A 22,990-nucleotide genomic window follows, 5' to 3' on the forward strand; every position below is an offset into this window, starting at 1 on the left:
AGCAGTGGCATAAATGTTCATATATTCATGGAAAGACATGAAGGCATTATTGATTTTATTGGTGAGATCTTAGTTGTTTTGTCCAAACTGTGTACTTTTTCTGGGGTTCTGTCAGACACAACCACAGACCCCCATCAGTTCAGTGGTTGTACTCAAACAACGCTTTTCATTCTGAAAGCTTTTCCCACTTTGCCAACATTTGCAACAATTTGAATTAACATTCATCATTTATGAGTTCTTCATCAGAATCCACATCTTGTTTTTCTTTTCAACAGAAACCAGGACAATATTCAAGACAGTATAGTATAATAGGTATCCTGTCAAATAGCATACAGTTTCATTTAGACAGTCTTTGGTTCATTGCTTAGGCAGTTTTTTGTCCAGAGTTCCCATAGTACTGTAGATCAGATATTTCTGAATTGTTTTCAATGTCAGAATTCTTGAGAGATTATAAACAGTTCCTTTTTAGTCATCGGGACCCAGTGGGGACAAAAATAATTTACTTTGTTCTGAAGGGCAAAGTCTAAGACGACTATTTTTAAGACAGACGTTCTGTGTAGTTTAGTCAGAACTCTTTGTCTCAGTCTTTGGGAATCATGGGAGTTTATTAACATGGTAGGTGAAGTTCACCCCATTGTCTCAGGCTGTAGGTGAGAGGTATGGATGTGGTTTCCCCCAACCCTCGATCCTGCCATTCCCAGCAACTCCCTCACCAGAACACAGCGTGGGAAGTGTGAGCAGAGGGAAGAGCACTCCATTAATGGGAATACAGAGGAAGGATAATGGGCTATGATAGGATTTCAAGGCATTCTGGTTTGTCACCAATTGCAGGAATGAGTTTTGGCAATATACCACCATTTTCCTTGGAAGGGAACTACATACTGTAGAAAAAAAAAACAAAAAACAGTCCCAATAGCAGAGAGCCTTTAATTAGAAGCATACGTGACGAGATAATTTGAGAAGATTCCATTATAAACTATGAAGTTAGACAAAGATTGCAGTTTACAGTCTATGTCATATAGGGGGCCCAAAAGTTTGGGGACGGTAAGATTAAAAAAAATAAAACAAATTTGATAGAAGTCTCTCATGCTCACCAAAATTACATTTGTTTGATAAAATTCAGTAAAAACAGGTACATTGTGAAATACTATTAAAATTTAACATGAATTTTTAGCAATGTTAAAAACAGTTGTGTAGCTTCATATTTTGTGGAAACCATAATATATTTTTTTCAGGATTGTTTGATGAATAGAAAGTATTATTTAAACATTTTTGTGACATCATAAATGCCATTACTGTCCCTTTGATTAATTAAACGTGTCCTTGCTGAATAAAAATATTAATTTCTTAAAAAAATAAATAAAAATAAAAAACTTACTGACCATAGACTTGTGGATTCTGTATATAGCTTGATTAATGTAAATGTGATATTTTGTACTTTTTCCTGGTTAATAAAATGTAAAAAATATAATAGGAAATTATGCATGATCATGTAATGTCCATATTCATTTAGAGCAAGGGAAATTGAGAACTGATTAACTGCAGAGCTCTGAGACTATATGTAGTTCCTGTGAGCTTGGAAGTTATATGAGGTGTGCGTGAATGCCACGTTTGCACTTGTTGCCAGAATATGATGAACTCTTACTCTCCCAACATCCTTCCCTTGTTTGTTTATAGCTTTAATTCTTTAATCAGTTTACATGTTTCATATCCTTCATAACAAGCCAATAACACACCGCCGATCCTCAATCAGTCAAGTGAGCTTTTAAGTGTACCTTAAACACTGTAAACACAGAAACGGCAACAATATGCACCTTTTTCACCTTTAGCGTTTAAGTGCCAAAGCTGGGGGGAATTTTTGGCCATTAGTAAGTTTAGTGTTTAGAACCCTGTCATGATGGGAATGAGAAGCCCTTCCTTTTCTTGGTCATAGTCATAGAGGTATTGTCCTGGTGATAGACAGACTGCTGTCACCTCGCTCTGTTCAGGAAATGTGTCTCTGTGACCAAGAATCAGGAAGAAGTGTGCACAGATGACACACAGCCCAACCATCTCTACCAAGAATCTTATAATACTTAGCCTAACCTTACTGGAATTATGTATACACCTATCGGAAAACACACTGTAGGAAGAAGAATGCGATACTTGGCAGGCGAACCACTGGTATTGTTATTTCTGTGCATTTTGATTTATTAGTAGCAGTAGATACAAAAACACCATTCTTCCATCTTAGAAACATGTTACCTGTTTCTAATGCAGAAAAGCTAGTTCATGCATTCATGACCTCTAGACTGGACTATTATAATTCTAGAAGCTCCTGCTTCTTTAATAAACAAGCTACATGTAGTCCAAAATGCAGCAGCTAGAGTCCTTACCAGGTCAAGAAAATATGATCCTATTACCCCAATTTTACAGTCTCTACACTGGCTACCTATTAAGTTCCATATCAGTTACAAATTATCATTACTTACCTATAAGGCCCTAAATGGTTTAGCTCCTGCGTACCTAACTAGCCTTCTACCACGCTACAATCCATCACGCTCCCTAAGATCACAAAACGCTGGACTTTTGGTAGTTCCTAGGATAGCAAAGTCCACTAAAGGAGGTAGAGCTTTTTCACATTTGGCTCTCAAACTCTGGAATAGCCTTCCTGATAATGTTCGGGGTTCAGACACACTCTCTCTGTTTAAATCTAGATTAAAGATACATCTCTTTTGCCAAGCATTCAAATAATGCATCTCATAATTTTGGGCTGCAGTTATATCTGATCAAATGCGCATTATTATTCTTTTGCTTGGTTTAAAGTAATTAATTTTACTTGGTTGGAACAGCAGCTACGCTAATGATGTCTCTATTTGTTTCTCTGTTTTGCCACGGGATGTCCTTGATTAGTACCAGCTCCAGTCTGGATCCAGAACACCTGAGAAGAGATGATGCTGACCTTCAGAGGACCTCAGATGATGCTAACCCTGAAACAACCTACAGAACTAACAAATATTGCTACAAGTGTGACTGCATCATATAATAATTGCTGTTAATAGTGTTCATCGTCTGGTTGACTACGTCTTGTATGAATTTTTCCGAAAATTTCTGCCATATGCACATAAACAGACAGTCACCTCTAATAAGCTACTACTAAATATTGTAGAAACGTAATTTTCTGTAAAGTTGCTTTGCAAAGATTTGTATCGTTAAAAGCACTATACAAATAAACTTTAATTTAATTGAATAGATATAATATACAGGCATGTACTAGTACAAATGCAATCATGACTCTGAAAAGGTGCTATATATAAATATATAGATCTTTATTTATGCTTGGTTAACATTAAAATACAAGTATAATATAAAAAAAATTATGTAAAAAATATCAGTGCATACAATTCTTCTTCACAAATACAACTGAGCCAAAACAACATTACTGAAAGCATTATTTGTCAGTATATACATTTCATTATTTGAAAGACAGTCTTTTAGCTTTGAATGTAATTCTTGGACTTAAAACAATAATTAGCAATAGCCGGCCTAATTGCTTTTACAACTGTCAATATATGATCTGATTTAACCAATACAATGATTTCCCACCTGTTTCATCATGTTAAGTAGTTAATACCGATAGCAACTACATTTGTGCACATGCTTTTATTATAATTATCATGACCATTTATATAATGACCAGCCTGTTGACAATATTACAGCCCGTCCTGCAAGCTTAGTAGTATTTTAGCATAAAAGACTACTGAATCAGTAACAGAATACATTCCTCTGGTTAATAGCTGCACAACATATTACGTGCTGTTATGTATACAGTAGTGTAAACAACATAAATATGAAAAGTACACAACGCAGTGTAATTATTGTTGAATAGAGAAAGGCTGTTTAATTGTGGTCCAAATTTGATCAATAATTAACAGAATGTTTCCTATTTAATGTGCATGAATAATTTCCTTGCTAAGGCTTTTGAAACCTTTTCACAGTGATAGACTGGATTTTAGGCACCCATAAGCCATTCTGTCCTGCCATATGTAAGCAGTTGAAGATGTTAATATTGGCTAATTCCTTTAAAATGATTCAGATTAAAAGCTATGATGATAAATATACTTAATGCAGGAGCAAAAGTGATTAATTTTAGCTTCATTGAGCAAGACTCAGGAAAACGGCCCTCAGACTGGCGTGACAGAACCTGGAAACACAATGTGCATCCTTAGTGTTGATGATCATTGTGTCCTGCAATTTCAGACTGAGTTCTGGGAAGGAATTTCAGACCACACATTAAATTATTCATGATCTGTGGTGTTTTTTGACAGTTGTGTCTGACAGAGTAAATTATGAGTGAAATTTATTCTAAAGAAAAATATTTCCCTAAAAAGATTTTTTATTTTAGCAAAATAAAAAAATCATATAACCAAAATTCCAGTTTTCATTACAATACAATATTTATCTAGAATATAATATAAGAATTGCCTTTGTCCTCATTCTAACAGCTGAACAAATGATTTCATAATTAGCCACCATTCTGTATGAAAAATGCAGTTTCACTGGGATAAACAGTGCCATCATTGTAATAAAATGTGCTTGTTGTGTTCACAGTAGACAGCAGGAATATCTGAGGTGGTCCATAATATTATCTCAGACTGCCACGATGATATGTATAAGTGGCAGCCCACTGTACTCACAGACTAACTTGAAAAAGTGCACAGAAAGAGAAAATGTGAAACTCTGAGTGACCATTCCAGTATCAGGATAACGTGGAATGGAAAGAAGTAGGGGAAAATATAAAACAGATCTAATGGGCAGAGATAAAATAGACCCAACCAATCAGATCCTCCAAAAATGGGGGAAACTTCTGGCGAATAAAGAGTGGAGATCAACTCAGACGGGTGGTGTGGAGTAGCGGACCACATAGTTATAGTCTGGAGGTGGGCTATGACATTCCAGCTCTGGGTCGAGAGAGGAGTCCTCTAGACTCAAGTCCAGTGAGGAAACAAGTAGTGGGTATTTCTCCTTTTCGCCTTCCAGCAGAACTGACTCCTTACTTTTGCTCTTCATCCTGTGGAAGGAGCAAACAGATTTTAATGAATCCAAATTGAAATAGTATTATTCTGTTGTACTTTGCTCTGTGTGTTGCTGAAACTCTTCATCTGGGGTCAATGGGTCAGACACCCCGGAGGGAGTCTGTGAGTTTGCATTGCTTGAAGTCTACAGGGGCTCAAGTGGTGATAATTTGCAGTAAATACCGATGCAAAACAGAATGGCATGTATTGGGGTCTGTGCACAGTGTGAAGCAGAGCTGTCAGTGCCAAGCACTACACATATGTGCATACTAAATGTGGGAGTACCAGGGGGAATCCAGACGCACAATGTGGAGGGAGACTCTTGGACATAGCAGTAAAGCTGTAGAAGGTCAAAGGTGACAGTGATTGAATGGGTCCTTGACAGGGGCCGCCTCTTTACAATACATACATCATTCTCTACATGCTCCAAATGGCTCTTTCTTCTCATTTCTTCGTCCTGTGACCATGGCAATCTGTGCATGGATTTGTAGTATAGATTTTTATTTTTTTTACAAGACACATTATATGATTAAAAAAGATCCTTTTATAGCTGAATATCATATAATATAGCTCTGGCATTGTGGTGTACTCAGATGCCCTTATCTAATGCTAATCACATATTTAGACAGAAAACTTCTAGCATGGCCAAGATTAGTCAGTTAACCCCTTTGCTGAGTCATAAACCTCCAATCAGTAAGAGATTATTACTATTTGTTTAGCTGCAATTGGTGGTATACAAACTGCTGCCCTGAAATATTAGGATGCTGTATAGTCCACAAGGCTTTAAATGCAATTTAGAGGATAACCTTTGTAGATTATCCCTAGCCTTTGCTGGACTGGAAGACCATAAACGCTGTCTCAGATCTCAAACGCTTTAACAAAACCAAGGCTAATTCTCCCCAATGGCCTGCCATTAATATCTTAAAAGGCCACCTTCACTACATTGTTCAGCGCCAGTTGCCCTGGGGCTCATTTATGAACAAGTAATGTTGTCTCAGACCTCAGTACACCTAAGTCTGTTGTTAATAAATTCTTAGGCTGGTCTCAGGCAAGAACTGACCCTGTTTTAAATGAGATCCTTTTTTTATTAGTCATTCAATATTAAGTTATATTCACAGCTTATATTTTGTATTAAAATATTAGAATGGAATATATTGTGATCACTTACAATAATAAACACTCATTCTATCAAATACTTCCTAAAATAAAGTAAATGCATGTTATTGTATGAGATGGCCATGTGCCATATCTGTAGCTGTGTTGTTTCAGTAATGGAATCAGAGATCATTACAACCGGTACAAACAAAAGATGCAGGTCACCAGACCTTACAGCCAGCTTTAACTAGTCACACACCCAGCCTGGCTGTTGAGATTGTCACCTTTGGCAATATCTCTCCACTGTGCCATTGTATGGGAGGGTGGGAGGGTCTCCGGGGCATATGATGCAATATTCCTGTGGTCCTGGATGTGCCCAGGCAAGGTCTAAACAAGAGTGAATGTACTATACTCACGCTCGGGCCATAAAACTCTGGGATCTGGCCAGTGAATCCAGACGTGTCAGTGTCTTCAGGTCATCTGAAGATAGAGTTATTCCGCTGTCTGACTGCCCTCCCTGTGAAAGACCAAACTTGACTTAACCATAGACACAATATATTTGGATTATTTTGTAATGTGACTTTTCTTATGAGAGGGAGAGTGAGAAAAGGCTCTTCACCTCATGGATCTTGTTGGTTCCATTCTCCATGATTACTTCGTCAAAGGTCTTCACACTCGCTGGAGGGATCTTCATGTTCCTGAAAGCATCAAATACTCCATATCAGCTCAGTGTGAAAGGTTTATCATGACATCATGTCTGACAGATCCAAACAAAACATGAAACACATTATGGTAGCACAGTTTCCAAGTAAACGTTCAATACTATGTTGGAAAAAATATTTTTTATTTAATTTTGTTCAGCAGGGTTAAGTAAACTCAGCTTAAGGGATAACAGGGATTGCAGCATTTTGACACTATTCTCTACAAATATACTTAAAGGAGCTGTGGAAACACAAGATGGATAAATATTATCTTAAGTAGGCATAATTTCTGAAACTGCATTTGTGGCAAAAAAGGAAATTCCTTGAGGGGTCCTTAATGCTACGAGGACTGTTTCTTGTCAAGAACCAATTAGTGCTTTCCTTTACTTTTAAACCCTCCAACTCAAGGCCAATGGGATGAAGTATGGTGCATTTTTGAAACAGGAATATATATATATATATATAGTATAGTAAGTTTATCTACAAAAAAAATAATAACATTCTAAAAAGCTTGAAATAGTCCTCATGAAAAATGGGATTCTTAGTGATTTTTAACAACTGAAGAATAAATACAAATCAGTCTGAGCCTATATCTGTTATATGGATCTGATAAAGCTATCTTACCAAGCTGTCCCAGAGTCTCTAAGAGAGGCAGGTCTGGTGGAGGTCTCCTCTGTGGGGCTCATGTTTGAGGGGTCTGCTTTGGTCAATAGGGCTGTGTTGATCGGGATGTAGTGCTTTCCCTCCTGAGAGAGACAAAGTGTTTAAACACTCATTTTAAAACTGTGACATCACCCTGCATATGGTTTTATAAGATCCTGGAGGAATCTGTACATAAATCTGCAAGGGAATGTATGAAGAATATTTTTTTAAGGAGATGATGTTATTAGGGGCAGTCTGGGCAGTACTCTCTAATCTTGATTCCTTATGTGAGAAAGAGGGAGTTTGGATGGCTTCCTGTTCAGATGGCTTGGAATATGTCTTGATCTCTATGTAGTCTTTTACTGAGAACATATCTTCTCTTCAAGCCATATTATAAATCAGATTCATTCCTTACTTTCTTCTTGACCTAAGAAGAATTTAAAGGAACATACTACGCCATCAAATGTTTAACATAAATTGTAGATTTTTACCTTAACTTTTCTCTTGTTTGAATATCTATGAGAATTTGTATGACTTTGTAATTGAGAATAGTGATGCACCGAAATGAAAATTCTGCGCCGAAACCGAAAATTTAGGATGCACTTGGCCGAAAACCGAAACTGAAGCCGAAAATGGCTTCTTTTAAAAACGTATATATATATTGCTTGGATTTAATGGATCTAAATTGAAAAATCACAATATAATAATCAAACTTTTATTAACAGTTACATAACAAAACATAAAATATTTTTTACAATAAATATAAATAATAATTATTCTTCAAGTTTTATGTTCCATCAAATAAAATAGTTTTTTAAAAATTGTGCAAAAAAATCCACAATTTTGGAGATTTTTGCAGAACAAATGTTACATATTGCAACTTTGGTGTCCTCTCGTATAGGGCTGTCACTTTTGTGAAAAAAAAATCCTGTTCGATTTTTGAGACATAGGCAAAGTGTTAGTATCGTTAGTAAATTGCCTATATTTGGCGTTGATCCGTTTTTCAACGCCAAATATAGACAAATCCACATACAACTAAACAGGCATTAGGGCGAACGTAAAGAGGGCGCTTGAGACGCGCACAAGTCAGCAATGTGGACTGCCATAACATCAATGAAAAACATTACTGAAGGCTACATTGATATTATGCACTAATAGGCTCTGTGTGTGTGTGTGTGTGTGTGTGTGTGTGTGTGTGTCAAAACCTGCCGTTGCTGTGTGACGCGCGTTCGCTGCGAGCGTATAGTGACGAGCTGGACGCGCTCTGAGAGAAGGCCGTTAAAATCGATTCCCTGTTTTCGTTTTCGAAACTTGTGTTGGTTGGTCCGATCGATTGTGCAGCTTTTGTGACAAGCTTTTTTTGATTGTGACAGCCCTTTGACATGCTTAATCTTTGATAGGCAGACGCGTGATAACAGCTCGACCGTGAGTGAAACCTCGCTTGCGCACGGATGGGAGGGGCGGGTGACATTCATTTTCGGTTTACGTTTTCGGCTGTTTTTTTTATTTCGGCCCGAAACCGATAATGCCATTTCGGCCGAAAACTTTCGGCGGCCGAAATTTCGGTGCACCCCTAATTGAGAATAAATGATATGTGTATATAAATACATTTTTATGCTGTAGCATACTGTACCCTACTATTCAAACATTTAGGGTAAAGATTTTTTTTTTTTTTAGAAAGGACGCATTAAACTGAATAAATACATTTGGAATTTTACAAAATATTCCAATTTCAAATAAATATTAATCAAAGAATCCTGAAAAAATGTAACTAAATATGAAGCTGCACAAATGTTTTCAAAATTGATAATAATAATCAGCATATTAGAATTATTTGTGACCCTGGACTTTGCGTGTCTTAAATTTTCTTTACAGTCACTAGAGACAGTCATGAACAGATGGCAAAAGTTATGTGCTGTAAGAAGTCCAACAAACACACACACAGAGACATGTACACTTCTCCTTTACCACCCATGGAATGAACCTCTGCCTTGGCAATATTCCTGGTCCAACACATAGCATCCCACACACACATCCGCAACAAACCAATAGTTGATGTGTCGCACAAACAGCAGTCCGTCCATCAATCTCCTCTGGATTTTGGTTAGATTTAAACTTTGGCTTAGCATCTTTCCATTCATCACATTTATAAAATATTCACCTTTTTTCTATGACTAGTTGTTAAACACAGTTTGCAGTGACAGGCTAACATGGTTTTGCCCGTGTAATGGTAGTGCATCTCTCATCCCATAAGTTTTATGTGTTTAAACACTAAACGTTTAAATAAAGTCTGTGAGTAAGGCATACAATGTAATGAAGTGAATGAGACTTTCTTACCTGCTGTACACTAGCTTGTAGCAGATCTCCTAGCCTCTCTACCAGCTCTGTGAAAGTGGGCCTCTTGGATGGTTCTCCATGCCAGCATTCTAACATGGTTTGATATCTATGGACAGAAACATGCATATGTTAAAGAACTTCCTTTGAACATTCAGAGTGATTAATACACCATAACCATAAATTGCAATTCTTCAGCAGCTACACAAACCCTCATGAATTACACCCTGTGCCTTGACCTCTAAGTTAGTCTACAAATCCGGCTTATCCAATTATTTACAGTCATCAATAATATTCGATGCGTGACACAAGGAGCGAGGCTGGGTGTTTTCATTGCACCGTTCTCAGGGTGAGAGTTTGTGTTGAGAGGAACTTCCTCCTGCTCTACACAAGCTGTCAGCATCTTTCTCCACAAGGGACGTCTGGGGTCCTTTTTTGGACTTTGCAGTGGCCTATAATGGTTTCATTTATCTAAAGGCTAAGTTTCAGTTGTGAAACTCTGGGGCGTCAATGCACTGAGCAGGCATTCAAGTAAATGATCACTGATGATGATTGAGCTGTATCCTGTTTATACTATGATATTGCCCTCACAGGTCCTTATATAAATAAAGCCTGTTACCCATGAAACTCTCTGATCCTGTCTGATTAGCACAACACTGTGCAGTTTGGAGTATGGAAAAACTACTGTACTAGCTGATGACTCATTACTTCCTTATGCTAATCAACTAATATATCCATCTGGGCTTGAATATGTTAGTGATCAGAGAGGAGGTATGCTTCTCATGGGCTGTGAAGGAGATTAGCAGGACTTGTTGTTTTAATGAATCCAGATGGAGCTCTCCTTAAACTAACAGGAAGTCCAGAAAAATGGTGAATGGTGGTTCCTCTGCAATCCACGAAACACCAGGATGTTTTATATCCTTTCAAATCATACTCACGCTTATGGAAATGGAAATGCAAAATACATGAATGACAGCCTAAAGCATTTAGTTCATTGTATTGAGTAATAACGAGTGTGGGACAGTGGAAACCTGTTCATCATTAAACTTGATCAAATTCTCTGCTCTCTTGAAGAACAGTGTTATCAGTGCTACAGCTGATACAGTATATTAAATTGACCCATATCTGCAATGCTAATTGACAAGTTCTTTAAAGCTCAATGGAAACACTTTTGGGTTTTGAGGACTTGTCACCAGAAAGGCTGTATTTATGAGTGTGAAATACAATTCAGGTCTGAGGTCTGGACTTTATTTTGTAGGTCATCTCCAATCACCATCTTTAATGGCCTCTTGTTATGTTCAGTTGGTGTGTGTGATTGCAAATGTGAGACTTGCATTACATGCAATGTTTTACACATAAGTGCTCTGTCCAGGTTTCCCAATGTTTGAGACAGTAGGTTTGATATAGTTACAGAATTTCAGATATGAAAAATTACCACCCTGAACCAGCCCATAGTTTTGAAACAAAGATTTAGTAGAGCACTTCATAGACAGCAGTAGGGGTTGTTATTGAGAACAGGCAATGAATATTCTCTCTCAAACTGAGGCGATTCAGTTCTCCACACCCATTTAAAACCAACACTAATCTGAAGTTGTCCGCTTCATTTCCTTTCCACATTTAAAACTGATACCATGACCCCTTCTCTCATATCTTGTTACATCTGAAAATGTTCAGATTTAGGTTTGGCTTGCAATCTAAACCTGTAACCACAATGGGAGTATCTTGCCAATGGGTTTCCCTGTCTGATGCTCAGGGGCCCTGCCACTGTGTTTGGCCACCCCATGCTGCCTAGGTAGTCTGAAGCCTTTAATGTGAGCTTGAGTTTCAGCTGCATTGGTGTAAGTCAGTAATGGATCCCCAGCACACATCAGCTGCACTATAAACTAGCTTCCAATCAGAAGCTGCTCCTTTCCTTTTACTCAGCGAATAATTGATATGTTTCCATTTAAGGCTTCAGTTTTGTGTCAAAGCAATTAAATGAGATATTTCTGATCATTTCAACTGTATCGATAGGAGAGGATTTTATTTCCCCAGAGTGCAGATTTCAGCTAATAACCCCAAAGAGTTTTGAAGGGCGTTACAGAGAGAGGTGAGATTTGTTTTTGTTTAAAAGTCTTGGGATCAGACAGAGGGAATTTACTTAGAGACTTTTTAAAAATAAATACCTTAAAGATAGTAGTTTTCATGTATACTTTGGGTACAGTGGCCCAAATTTCAAATCAGGACTGCCTGACATTAGTGACACAAGCAGAGCGACTCTTACATTTCAGAGGAGGCATATTCAGGAGCTTTCATCCTGGTGCCCTCCTTCAGTCGGCAGCAGAATTCCTCATCAATGTGTAAGCCAGGGTAAGGGGAGGCACCTGGGGAGAAGAAAGAGAATAATGGGGTTATCAAGACTTTTCCATGAAATAGAGATCTGCCCACTTCAAAGGGTCTGACAAGAAACTCATTAAACTGTGAAGTGGGTTGGGAACACAGAGAGATCAATGGAAAGACCTCTGCACAATCAGCATCAGTGGGGCCTATCTGACTGTACTTCTGTGCAAAGCTGTTTTCTCCAGAAACGCTCAATTATTAAGACATCATGAATTTGGAGACTGTTGAGACTTTGGTGCACACTTGCAAAAACCATGATTCATGAAAAAATATTTTCATTTACTTGACTTAAATCCTTTTAATAATAACTGATAACCACTAAAATATGCGGATCATAACAGATCTTAGAAAAGGTAAATTTTTCACTAAACAATGATCTAAACCCCCCTCAGACATAGATTGGGTAGTCATTAAAAACAAATACATTAACAGCACTTGAAAATCTCCTGCAACTTTGGGAAAAGAGTGCAGTAGATGTGGAGTGCCAAGAAAAACAGGAATAAGAAATTCAATTCCACAACACAAAACATGAGAGTGTACTTTGGGTGCAGTGCAAATGTTTCTCCCCTGGATACTATCAAGTAGCAATAATAATTTTTCTAAACTTTTCATGTTAGTCTATTTGACACCAACTTAAATCACTGAAGCTCAATGGTTGTGACAGCTAAGAGTCATCAGTTAAGATCCTATTCCTTCAATATCACTGATGGATTATTTATATTGTGTTTTCCTGAATGTTGCTTTATTTTAACATGCAAAATGATGGCCTACTATTTTCCCACAAAGTTCATTGCATTAAGTGTGAATATAAATCTGGGGAAATTTTACTGTTGTTTCTAGTTCATTCAACATGCATTTAAAAGGAAAATCTTTAAAAATGCATTAATATGAGGGTGCAAAAGTCTGAAACCACTTAATAATCTAGAATGTTAGTTACTTAGTATTGTGAAAAACTTTGCATTGTGTTATGATGTTTGATGTTATTATGAAAAAGTTATAATGCAAAATTCTGCAACATTTTTTATTTCTACACTATTACTGGTTTCCCCTCCATAGAAGTCGCATTTGGGTTCCCTCTCCCTCGCCGGGCCCTGGTAATCGTCTTAAAGAAATTTGTAATGAATTTTTTTTAAATACATATATATACAAATGGTCACATTAAAGTTGTTTGCTCATAGCCTTTAATGAGAAAGGTGCCAAAGCGACACTGTACAATAAACCATTAAAGGTTGTAGTACGTTTTCATTAAATGCTGCCTGCTAACTACATTTCCAGTTTGAAACCTGATCAAATGGAAGATGATTTCTCCTGTTTTCCAACCTTTATTTAAGATTAAAAAACACACCATTGAAGTTCACAGATGTTGTTGCACTAGTGGAATGAAAATAGCATTTTTTTTTTCAAGCTGACAACGCAATCCTTTTTGTTCCCAAAGGAAATTTTAACAGCAGCTGACAGTTATTGCCCTCCACATCTGGAGGAGGTTGATAGCGCAGGGCACTTCATGAGCAGCCTGGTTTGTGCCAGGTGTCTTTGATTGAGTACCCTCATGTTCGTTTTATTTCCATTTAAATGATGAAGCACAGCATGTGCTGAGTTGCTTTCGTACTTCATGTGTTTAACTGTGAAATGGGTGCTGAATCCTGTCTGGGCTTTTTATGTTGGTGTAAAATGCAAAGAACCAGTAAAGCAAACAAACAAATTCTTAGAGACGTCTATATAGAAGAAAGGAAGGAAAAGCCAACACTTCGTTTCACGGAAAACATCAGAGCAGAAAACACTGTTCCAAGAACTGAATGCCTGAATTCATAAAAGCTTGAAATTATTACTTTGATCGTTTCATAATCGAATCTCCCCTAAATATTACATCAAGATTGTTTGTGTTAACAGACAATATAAAATAAAACATTAGAGAGTATTTTAAACTCTTTTAATTACTACAAGTTCCTGGAGCGTTGCAACAGTGCTGTGTGTGTCTCCAATGAAAAGGTGAATTAAAAGGAATGTGAGTTATGCTTTTAAGACAGTGATGGTATTTACCAAGAGAGAAGATCTCCCACATAAGTACTCCAAAAGACCACACATCACTCTGAGTGGTATAGGTCTTGTCAAATATTGCCTCTGGAGCCATCCACTTTAAGGGAAGTCTGGCCTAAAAAAGAGAAGCAGTCCATTTTACTCTCACCTGTAAAGGAACAACTCCCAATATTAAATTCAGTTCAACAAAGTGTAGCTTATACAATGCTGTCTATTTGATAATATAATCTGTGTGACGTCTTGGCTCACACTTGACCACAAGAAAACATCCTTTGACCAGAATAATATTATTAGGGCTTATAAAATGACTAACAGCATGCCAAAGACTCTTGGCATTAACAGAAACATTTGATCTTTTTCCAGATGAATATTCACAGTGTCTGTGGTTTTTGGACTGTTATCCTTTGTGTCCATCACACTAAGTAGTTTTGAAACACTGTGCACATTACACAGCCTGTCTGCAACATGTATCCATGACCGATATGAAATAATTGGAGAATCTTCCACACTTACGTCTCCTTTGCGGACATAGTCTGGGTCCTTGTATACATCTCTTGCAAGTCCAAAATCGCAAATCTTTACTACGTTGTTTTCAGACAACAGGATGTTACGTGCGGCCAGATCGCGGTGAATACACTTGTAGAAGTAAAAGAGAGATCCTATTACATTATGATCTACAAAACTTAATCTATCAGATTATTGTAATAGCAAGATATAATTGTTTATTCTTTCTACTCTCAGTGTCTTGACCAGGGAAAGGGATTGTAGTGAAGATGTGTTTTGTGTCTTATTTGAACCATGTGTGGCATTACGCTGTCAGATGAAGCACATGATGAAAAGCTGTGATAATGTAAAACATATGGAACTGCCATCGGGGAACCTCTGACCTGAGATGAGATTAAATGACGTATGCTAAACCACATCTTAATATGTGGCAATTAATCTCATCTGCTGGATGTGTGTGAATGTGTTGGATAAATAAAGTAATTTGGGTTTTCATATTCTGGAGTTTTAGACAAGCTTCTCAAAGTGTTGCCAAAATACAGAGATTGATTACTAATGTAAAACCAGAAGAGCCAGAAAATTATTTAAAAAGGAAATTGGTATTTTAATGGCCTGCCATTACAAACTAAGAATACAATGATTCATTGCAAGGGTTAGAGCTATTTGTCATGGAATCCAGAGAAAGTGTGATTCTTACTTTTCTTGAAGCCAAGAACTCCATGCCTTTAGCCACTTGAAAGCTGTAGCAAATCAAGTCTTCCAGAGTGAGCACTTTCTTATACAAATCCTCTTGCTCTGCAAGAAAAGGGTAAAAGGGTATTAGCTAAATCAAAACCATTGTTTTGTTATGCAAGTGTTGGAAGGCAGAAAAAAAGGAAAAGGAAAAAGAATTTCCAAGAATCTGTTTTACTACAAATCTGTGAAATTTTGGATCCTCTTTCAAACCCTTAATAAAGTTGTAATATTTTTGCTTTCATAATATCACACATCCAATAGGGAGACAATGAAATGTGACTTCTTTTTTAAGATGAAGACTGCGACGTGCACTTTGTCATTGATACTCAAGTGAGAGGCTTGTGGGTGGATCATCCACCTGATTAAACAGTTTATCAAACCAGAAATAACCAGCATGGGACAGCACGACCCAATGTGCCCACAGCAGACTAGCTCTGCACGCAGTGGGTGACAGTGGCTCGTACAAAATATCAGTTGTATTTATGAATGCCTGAGGAAGTCACCTATCAGACTGAAGGGGAAAAAACAATCAGTGTAGCCTTAAGAGCAGAGAGGGTGGGGTGGAGGTGAGGGGTTGAGAGGGAGGAGGGGAGAAGGGAAGGAAGACACTAAGTCGCTACCTTCCTCCTCTTCCTCCGAGTCACAGTAGCTCTTATCTTCAATGAAGCCGGAGCTGGCTGAACTTCCGGTGCTGGCCATGCTCTCCAACCTGTGCTTTATGAGCTCGCTCAGATCACACCCAGAGCTGGAATGCAGAGCCTTATCGTCCTGAGACTGTGGATGTTATCAGCATACATTCCGGGTCAATATCATGTGTCATCATGTCAAATCACTGCTTAAATGAACAAGAGACTTTACTGCTTACTTTGCAAACCACAAAGTCACCCCTCCTACTTCTCAAGTAGTTGGAAAGATTTCCATACTTGCAGTATTCCACGATGATCATTAGCGGATCTGAGCGTACACCAAACAAATGTAAAAACAGAGAGGAAAAAGTTTTAGAAAATGTTACAAAGTTCTCATATCAGCATGGTTGAATTCTCTCTGTCAGCTTCCTCTAACCTCCACGCTTTGTGCAGGCTCCGAGCAGATTGACCACGTTGAGATGATGACCAATATGGATCAGAATCTTCAGTTCAGACATTAAAGCTCTCCACTCGTTATTTGTAGCTCCCGCTGTTGAGTGGAGAGGATAAGAGGGACAACGAATTAATGGAGTGTCTTACATGATCGGAAAGGATTTTTGTTTGGAATGTTAGGAAAATGCATGTTTTTGTGGCGAAGGACTCAAGCATGATTTATAATTCAGGACTCCTGACAAAAGGCGGACCTTTCAATTACAGTTACCATTGTTTCCAATGGATATAAAATGTTCTGTCAATATCTTCTTGACATAAATGTGACTTGATATTTAAAATGCTAAACTTTTTTTTTTTTTTGGATACAAAGAATACAATTTATCTGTATAAATATAGATAATCTATACATTAATATTTTTGTTCAATAAACACACATATCTACATATCGCACATATCTAAAATGTATTACATTACATAAGTTTAATATTAACAAAAGTTTGTATTATATCATGTATCATAATTGTCATATAAATAAAAATGGGCAAAAATTAAATCATACCAACAAAAACTTTTTGAGCAGCACTTTGATAATCAAGGGGTTCACACAACTTGAACAGACAACCTAATGCACATCATAAATTATAGTGCGCAGATCTGGCGGAAACATTGTTATAAACTGTCTAAAGGATTTGAACGAGAGAAATAGAAACAATGTTTTTTCAGTTTCTCTGTAGTTTGTACATCATTCTAGGGAAATATGTGGTCAGGAACACTATCCTGGTGACCTTATGAGGTCATGAAGTCAGACTGTGGGCTGTTGTTTTAACACGTCAGGTGTCCTGTCTTTTAGACCCATCAATTTGACACAGGAGAGCTATGTTTGATGTAGAACAATAATTCGTACAAGATTCATACCAAAGACACCACACAGTGACTTTTACTGAGAGGAATATTGGCGCTCCTTGTTTCAAAGTAGAAGAAGGTATGAAACAAGCATGAAGGACAGACCAATTTTTCTTTTGCATTTTACATTTTTAGAGTTTTGGGTGATGAAAAAACATGCAAATAATGAAACACTGACAGCTTGTTTAGCAGGGCCACATTATAATTTGGAAATAAAATGTGTGAAGGCAGTACATTTAATAATTTGAAGGGATTTAAATGAAGGGAACTTTTTATTAAGAGGTGACCTGTGGTGCATAGGGAGGCATCATTCTTACTAGAGTTCTATGTCTAATGCACAGGGATGACAGATGTAATAGCATTAGTGGAAAAACACAAGTTGACAGATTTATCACCATCAAGAACAGACAAAACACCACCACCAGAGCGGCGCTCATTACTCTGCAAGAACGCACCATCACTAAACAAACACTGCAGCCAGCTGACCAGACAGCCAGAGTTTAAACCAATTCAAGAGGATACAGTCCTAAATATTTGTTTACTTGAATGCATAACACAAATTCCCTGTGTTGATTCAATACTGTTGTATTACAGCAGACATTTTGCAAGTAAGCAATAAAATAGCAAACACATTACATGGTTCTGGTTCAGTGTGATCTAAGAAACATCTGTTCATTGATAAATGCTAAGTGAGTATTGGCACATTCACTTCACGTACGTAAGCTGTTGTCCAAGGTTTTATATCTGTGGACTATCACATGCAAAATGCAATATTCTGAAGAGCTGCCAATTATCTTCATACAAAAGATCCACTATAGACTTCTGTTTTCAATATCTGATTTACATTTGCATTCAATATACTGGATCAGTGTGTATTCAACACTGCCATAACGCTGCATGTCAATTTAGATTTTTCTCTTTAACTTTCAACTCAAACTGTAATTTGTCATTTGCTTTTGGAGAACATTGAAACATAGATCACAAATACCTTTCAGCATTTTCACTGCCACCGTTTTGCAAGTAGAAATCTTGTCTATGCCAAATGCAGAGGCCTCTACAACTTTTCCAAATGCTCCATGGCCCACAGTTTTACCTGTTAGGGAGAGAAAGAGAGAGAGAATCTCCATGAGCTAGCCATGTCCTGGGGCTCATAAATCAGGCAGGATGCCCTGTCAGAAAAGATGTGAGGCTGTAATTAAAACAGCCTGCAGAGGTTGGGACTGCTTTACTGACCCTCCACTGAGAATTCATGGAGCAAGACTGAATGACAAAATCGGCTTGCTGATATATAATGGCATAACAACCCTGATGCCCACCGTTCTCAAACAATAGGCCTGAAGATTAAGGCAATTAAGGAGCAGAAAGAGCCAGTTGTGTTGAGCTGTGTATGGAAAGGTTTGTCTTTGTATTTTATGGCTCTTTACATGTTTAGTCCCATAAGAAAGAGACTTCAATGTGAAATTTATCATTTTACATCAATTTCTTCCAAAACTAAGTTGTATGAGCTATGCTATCTATATTGATTTTATTGTTCTATACTTTATGACAGCAATTATCTAAGTTGTGGCTATTTTTATTTGTCCAAAGGCATTTTAAGAGAAACATATGAGGAAAAGTCAACACCTAAATGAAGCATAATATCTCTAATGAGTCTCCTGAGCTATGAAAGAAGATATTTTGAGTTAGGAAGGTCTTGAGTTCATTCTTGTTTACATTGCTCTCAGATGTAAATCTGAATTGTTAGTTAGTAAAAGTGAATGAAAATGCTCTTTGAACTCACCGAGTCTGAGGCGGTCTCTGGGAAACTCCCATTTGTTGCTGTCATAGGGCAGACGATCACACTGCTCATCAAGGGGCATCTGGTCAGGATCCATGATGATGGACAGGTACCCTGTCTTTAAATCTGCTGAACTTGGCTGGTAGAAATAAATAAATCTAAGTTTGTAAATAAATGTTTAAAAAAAATAGAACAGGGTTCTGTAATTCTTCCTATGTAACTGCATGACTGTTGGGTATGAGATCATTAAGAGATTTGAGAGAAGACCATGACTAAGTAACAAAAATAAAACGACAAATCAAGACCGCATGTTACATAAGCATTAGTGTGCACTGTCGAACATAGCATTTTTAGAATAAACATCACAAAAGTCTGGAGTAATGACAGAAATCACAGAAATAAATTATGTAAAAAAAATTTAATAAATAAAATAGTAATAAGATATTTTAACTGTAAGAGTTTTTATACTGTAATCATAAGAGACTTGTTTGTAAAACTCCTACAGTAGTTCAGTTACAGTTTACATATAGTTAGAGTCAAGTCCTTACCTTTCTTATTTTACGGATAAAGAGAATAAGCATTATCCAAAGAAATGTTGCCGCTGCTCCAGTAGACACTAAAATGATCAACTCAATATTTGGTTTACTCTCTTCTCCTGAATGCGGAAACAACGTGTTTTCAATTAAAGAACCATGTGTACCATATTCATCACAGTGATTTTATCTAATAAATATTTAACAACACAATGCTTTTGTCTAACAAATTTTATCTGCACAGATAATCATGTTTTTAATAATATTTCTACATGTAGTCACATACCAAGTATATCAAATACAAAACCACATTTCACATTGTAAACTGGATTTATCATGCCATGCTACTTTCTGCCTTTGCCCTACAGTAAATTTGATTCTGATCTGACACACTGTCTGTGCAGTGTTCCACTCACTCACTTTTATCATGTATTCAGTGTTCACATACAATATACAGCAAAATATGTTTTTATTTCCAAAAGAGGAAGGAGAAAGAATTAAAAGCACACTCTGCTCTCTTTAAGTTAATGTGTTTGGCTTGGGTTTGTTAAATCAAGTCAAGCCTGTTTTTTTTTGTGAAACTGCATTTCACTACTGAGATGAGTGTTGCAGTTGGCTTTGAGGGGTGCAGGGACAAGAACTTTTTTTGGAAAGGTCCTTTTGAAATTCAAACCCTCTCCTTCTTTAAAGACATTTCTCATTGGTCATTACTGAATATCCTTAAAGACTATGAAGAAGTCAACTCCCTGACTTTAACTAAAAATAATTTTATGGGAATTTTAGGAATTTGCATGGTATTCCTGGCAGCCTGTCATTCTCATTCAATAGTTATTTAAAGTTTGGCCAAAAAAGGCTATTTGTACTGTTTACATTACTATATGGAAACTTTGAGAGCAGTGCTTACGAGATTTTGAATCATCTTCACAATGTCAGAATTGAAGTGAAAGTCTTATAACAGGACAATTTGCACAGTTATTAACTGTTGGAGTTATTAATTCTTTCCTATAATATGAATGATGAATAAAGAAGTAAAGGCAAGTGAAGAGTTGGTCATCATCTAGGTACTTACCCACTACAGTAATGACCGCACTGGTTATTGCATCCCCTCCATCATTGCTGGCACGACATTCATAAATGCCCTCATCATACTTCTTCACCCTCTCAATGACCAGAACGCCATCTTTTAGAGTGATACCTGAGAGCATTATAAAAAGGTACACCATATAAAACAGAACAGATCCAGAAAGATCTAGATCCCTGATAAAAGGATCTACATATAAAGTCACTATAAAATAACTGATCACTTGTGACCGTAGAAAAACCCATTTACTGCTTTCTCACCTGGTCCCTCTGTGACAGGAGTCTTGTCTTTGTACCATTTGATACCTGGTTTTGGCACACCCTCAGCTAAGCAGGACAGAATCAGCGTGCTGCTGCTGTTCACATCCTGATCAGTCAGATTCTGCTTCAGCGTGGGCCTTTGTCTCTCTGTGTCAGACAATGGAGAGTTACACATTGTTCTCATTAACATACCACACTTCTATAAACTAACAATGAATGACAGTGAATGTTATTTTCATTAACATTAACAAAGATGAATAAATAGTGTCATAATGTATTGTTTGTACATATTAGTTAATACATTACCTAACATTAACTAATGGAACCTTACTGTAAAGTATCACCAATTAAATATATGCATAAAAGATAAAAAATTCATTTAATAGATAAATATAATAAATTGTTTGTAAATTACTTTGAGTTAACAACTGTACAACTGTATTTGTATAAGGAATTACATTTAATAAATGCCAATTTATATAAACAACTGGACTGGATGATTTCAATTATTGTATTATTTTTCTTATAAATGTATATTTGGTAATACATTTAATTTTGATATTATACATTAGAATTTATTGTATATGCATTGCATTTAATTACACTAATTATTAAGCAACCATACATGCTACTAATCATAAAACTCCAAGTATAACGATAACAACTCTTCCTGAGATTCATGCACTATGGCCATTTGTTTCATACTGATCTGTAACATAAGCTGGGTCTTACATTACATCACATGATGTAATGTAAAATGGTGTAATGCTCTTCATAAAGAAATTATTTGGTGCTTGGTAGGTGAAACTCACCATTAATAGACAAATGAGATGTTGTATTGACCACTTCATTGGAGTTGATGTTTAAAGCCTGGCATTCATAGCCCAGTGTCTGGTTTCTGGACACACGGGGCAACTTGATGGACAAAGACATGGAGTAGGGCTCGATCCAAAGTGTGGTTTCATCTTTGGGCACTATGCGGCCCAGTGGACCATACCAATGCAACCTATCATAGAGGTATCTCGTGCCTCTGCAGGTCAATGTAACGTCATCTCCTGCAACAGCTGTCGAGGGCCCAATCTCAAACGGCTGTGTCTGATCTATTGAAGATAAAATAAAATAAGACATTATTTTCAAGAAGCAGGATGGAAAGAACAATTCATTGAACATGTCAGTCAACATGATGCATTTATTGCATGCTTTTTATGCATAATCTGAAAACCTGAAACTACGCTATATATGTACTGTTGAAAGAGATTGTTGTTGGCCCACACTACACACAAAGCTGTACACTGCAATGCCAGGAATGTGAAATTTGCAGTTATTTCCTGTTTCATCACTTCTAATTGGAAGCACATTGTTGGCAAATGGCGGCAGTGATGGCTGACTTTAAGCATTACAATAGGAACCAGACTTAAGGCCAGGCCTCCAGGGAGCTGGCAAAATGATTGTTTATTCACAGCAATATATGTCCCACCAGAGAAGACAGCTGTTATTACTATTTCATCCCTCTGACCAGCATTCCTGTGCACAAAGTCATCTTCACCTTTTGCATAGCAAAGCATATTCTCTGGGGTTTTCAGCTCTGTTCTGGAGACATGCCACTTGACATCCACCATTTTATCCGTCTTCATTTTTAGTGCACAGTTCTCATTTTTCTCGTCTCGTCTGATATTGATTCCAGCTATTTTTTTCCTCATCATTGTAATCTAGGTAACTCTGAATATTCTGAAGAGCTGACACACTCTTCATTATGTAATGAGCCTCTAATTTCAAACACATTTGAACCCGGTCAGCTACATAATAAAGTGATTCGATACAAAACCATGATTGGCATTCCAGTACCACAGTCCATTCCAAAGTATGTAAGCAGAAG

The 22,990-nt window shown here is 37.1% G+C and overlaps 1 protein-coding gene across 2 annotated transcripts in view; it reads right to left on the bottom strand.

Annotated features, from left to right (window-relative positions):
• Positions 1–3,287: 3,287 nt before the first annotated feature.
• The window catches only part of LOC132113633 (vascular endothelial growth factor receptor kdr-like), a 40,085-nt gene continuing 20,382 nt past the window's right edge, over positions 3,288–22,990 (bottom strand). Inside the window, exons 13-30 of one of the 2 annotated variants that reach the window (XM_059521490.1) lie at positions 21,927–22,214; positions 21,115–21,261; positions 20,843–20,968; positions 19,789–19,895; positions 19,244–19,379; positions 18,452–18,556; positions 16,544–16,657; positions 16,347–16,435; positions 16,102–16,255; positions 15,444–15,541; positions 14,756–14,878; positions 14,246–14,357; positions 12,090–12,189; positions 9,830–9,935; positions 7,475–7,596; positions 6,769–6,847; positions 6,566–6,666; positions 3,288–5,050 (exon numbers count right to left, since the gene is read on the bottom strand). In XM_059521490.1, the coding sequence (XP_059377473.1) occupies positions 4,873–5,050; positions 6,566–6,666; positions 6,769–6,847; positions 7,475–7,596; positions 9,830–9,935; positions 12,090–12,189; positions 14,246–14,357; positions 14,756–14,878; positions 15,444–15,541; positions 16,102–16,255; positions 16,347–16,435; positions 16,544–16,657; positions 18,452–18,556; positions 19,244–19,379; positions 19,789–19,895; positions 20,843–20,968; positions 21,115–21,261; positions 21,927–22,214 (2,285 nt within the window). In that variant the 3' untranslated portion in view covers positions 3,288–4,872. The remainder of the gene's footprint in view (positions 5,051–6,565; positions 6,667–6,768; positions 6,848–7,474; positions 7,597–9,829; positions 9,936–12,089; positions 12,190–14,245; positions 14,358–14,755; positions 14,879–15,443; positions 15,542–16,101; positions 16,256–16,346; positions 16,436–16,543; positions 16,658–18,451; positions 18,557–19,243; positions 19,380–19,788; positions 19,896–20,842; positions 20,969–21,114; positions 21,262–21,926; positions 22,215–22,990) is intronic. The other variant, XM_059521489.1, reaches the window with a different exon arrangement.

The sequence above is a fragment of the Carassius carassius genome, chromosome 33 (genome assembly GCF_963082965.1).
Source record: "Carassius carassius chromosome 33, fCarCar2.1, whole genome shotgun sequence".
Lineage (NCBI taxonomy): Eukaryota > Metazoa > Chordata > Actinopteri > Cypriniformes > Cyprinidae > Carassius > Carassius carassius.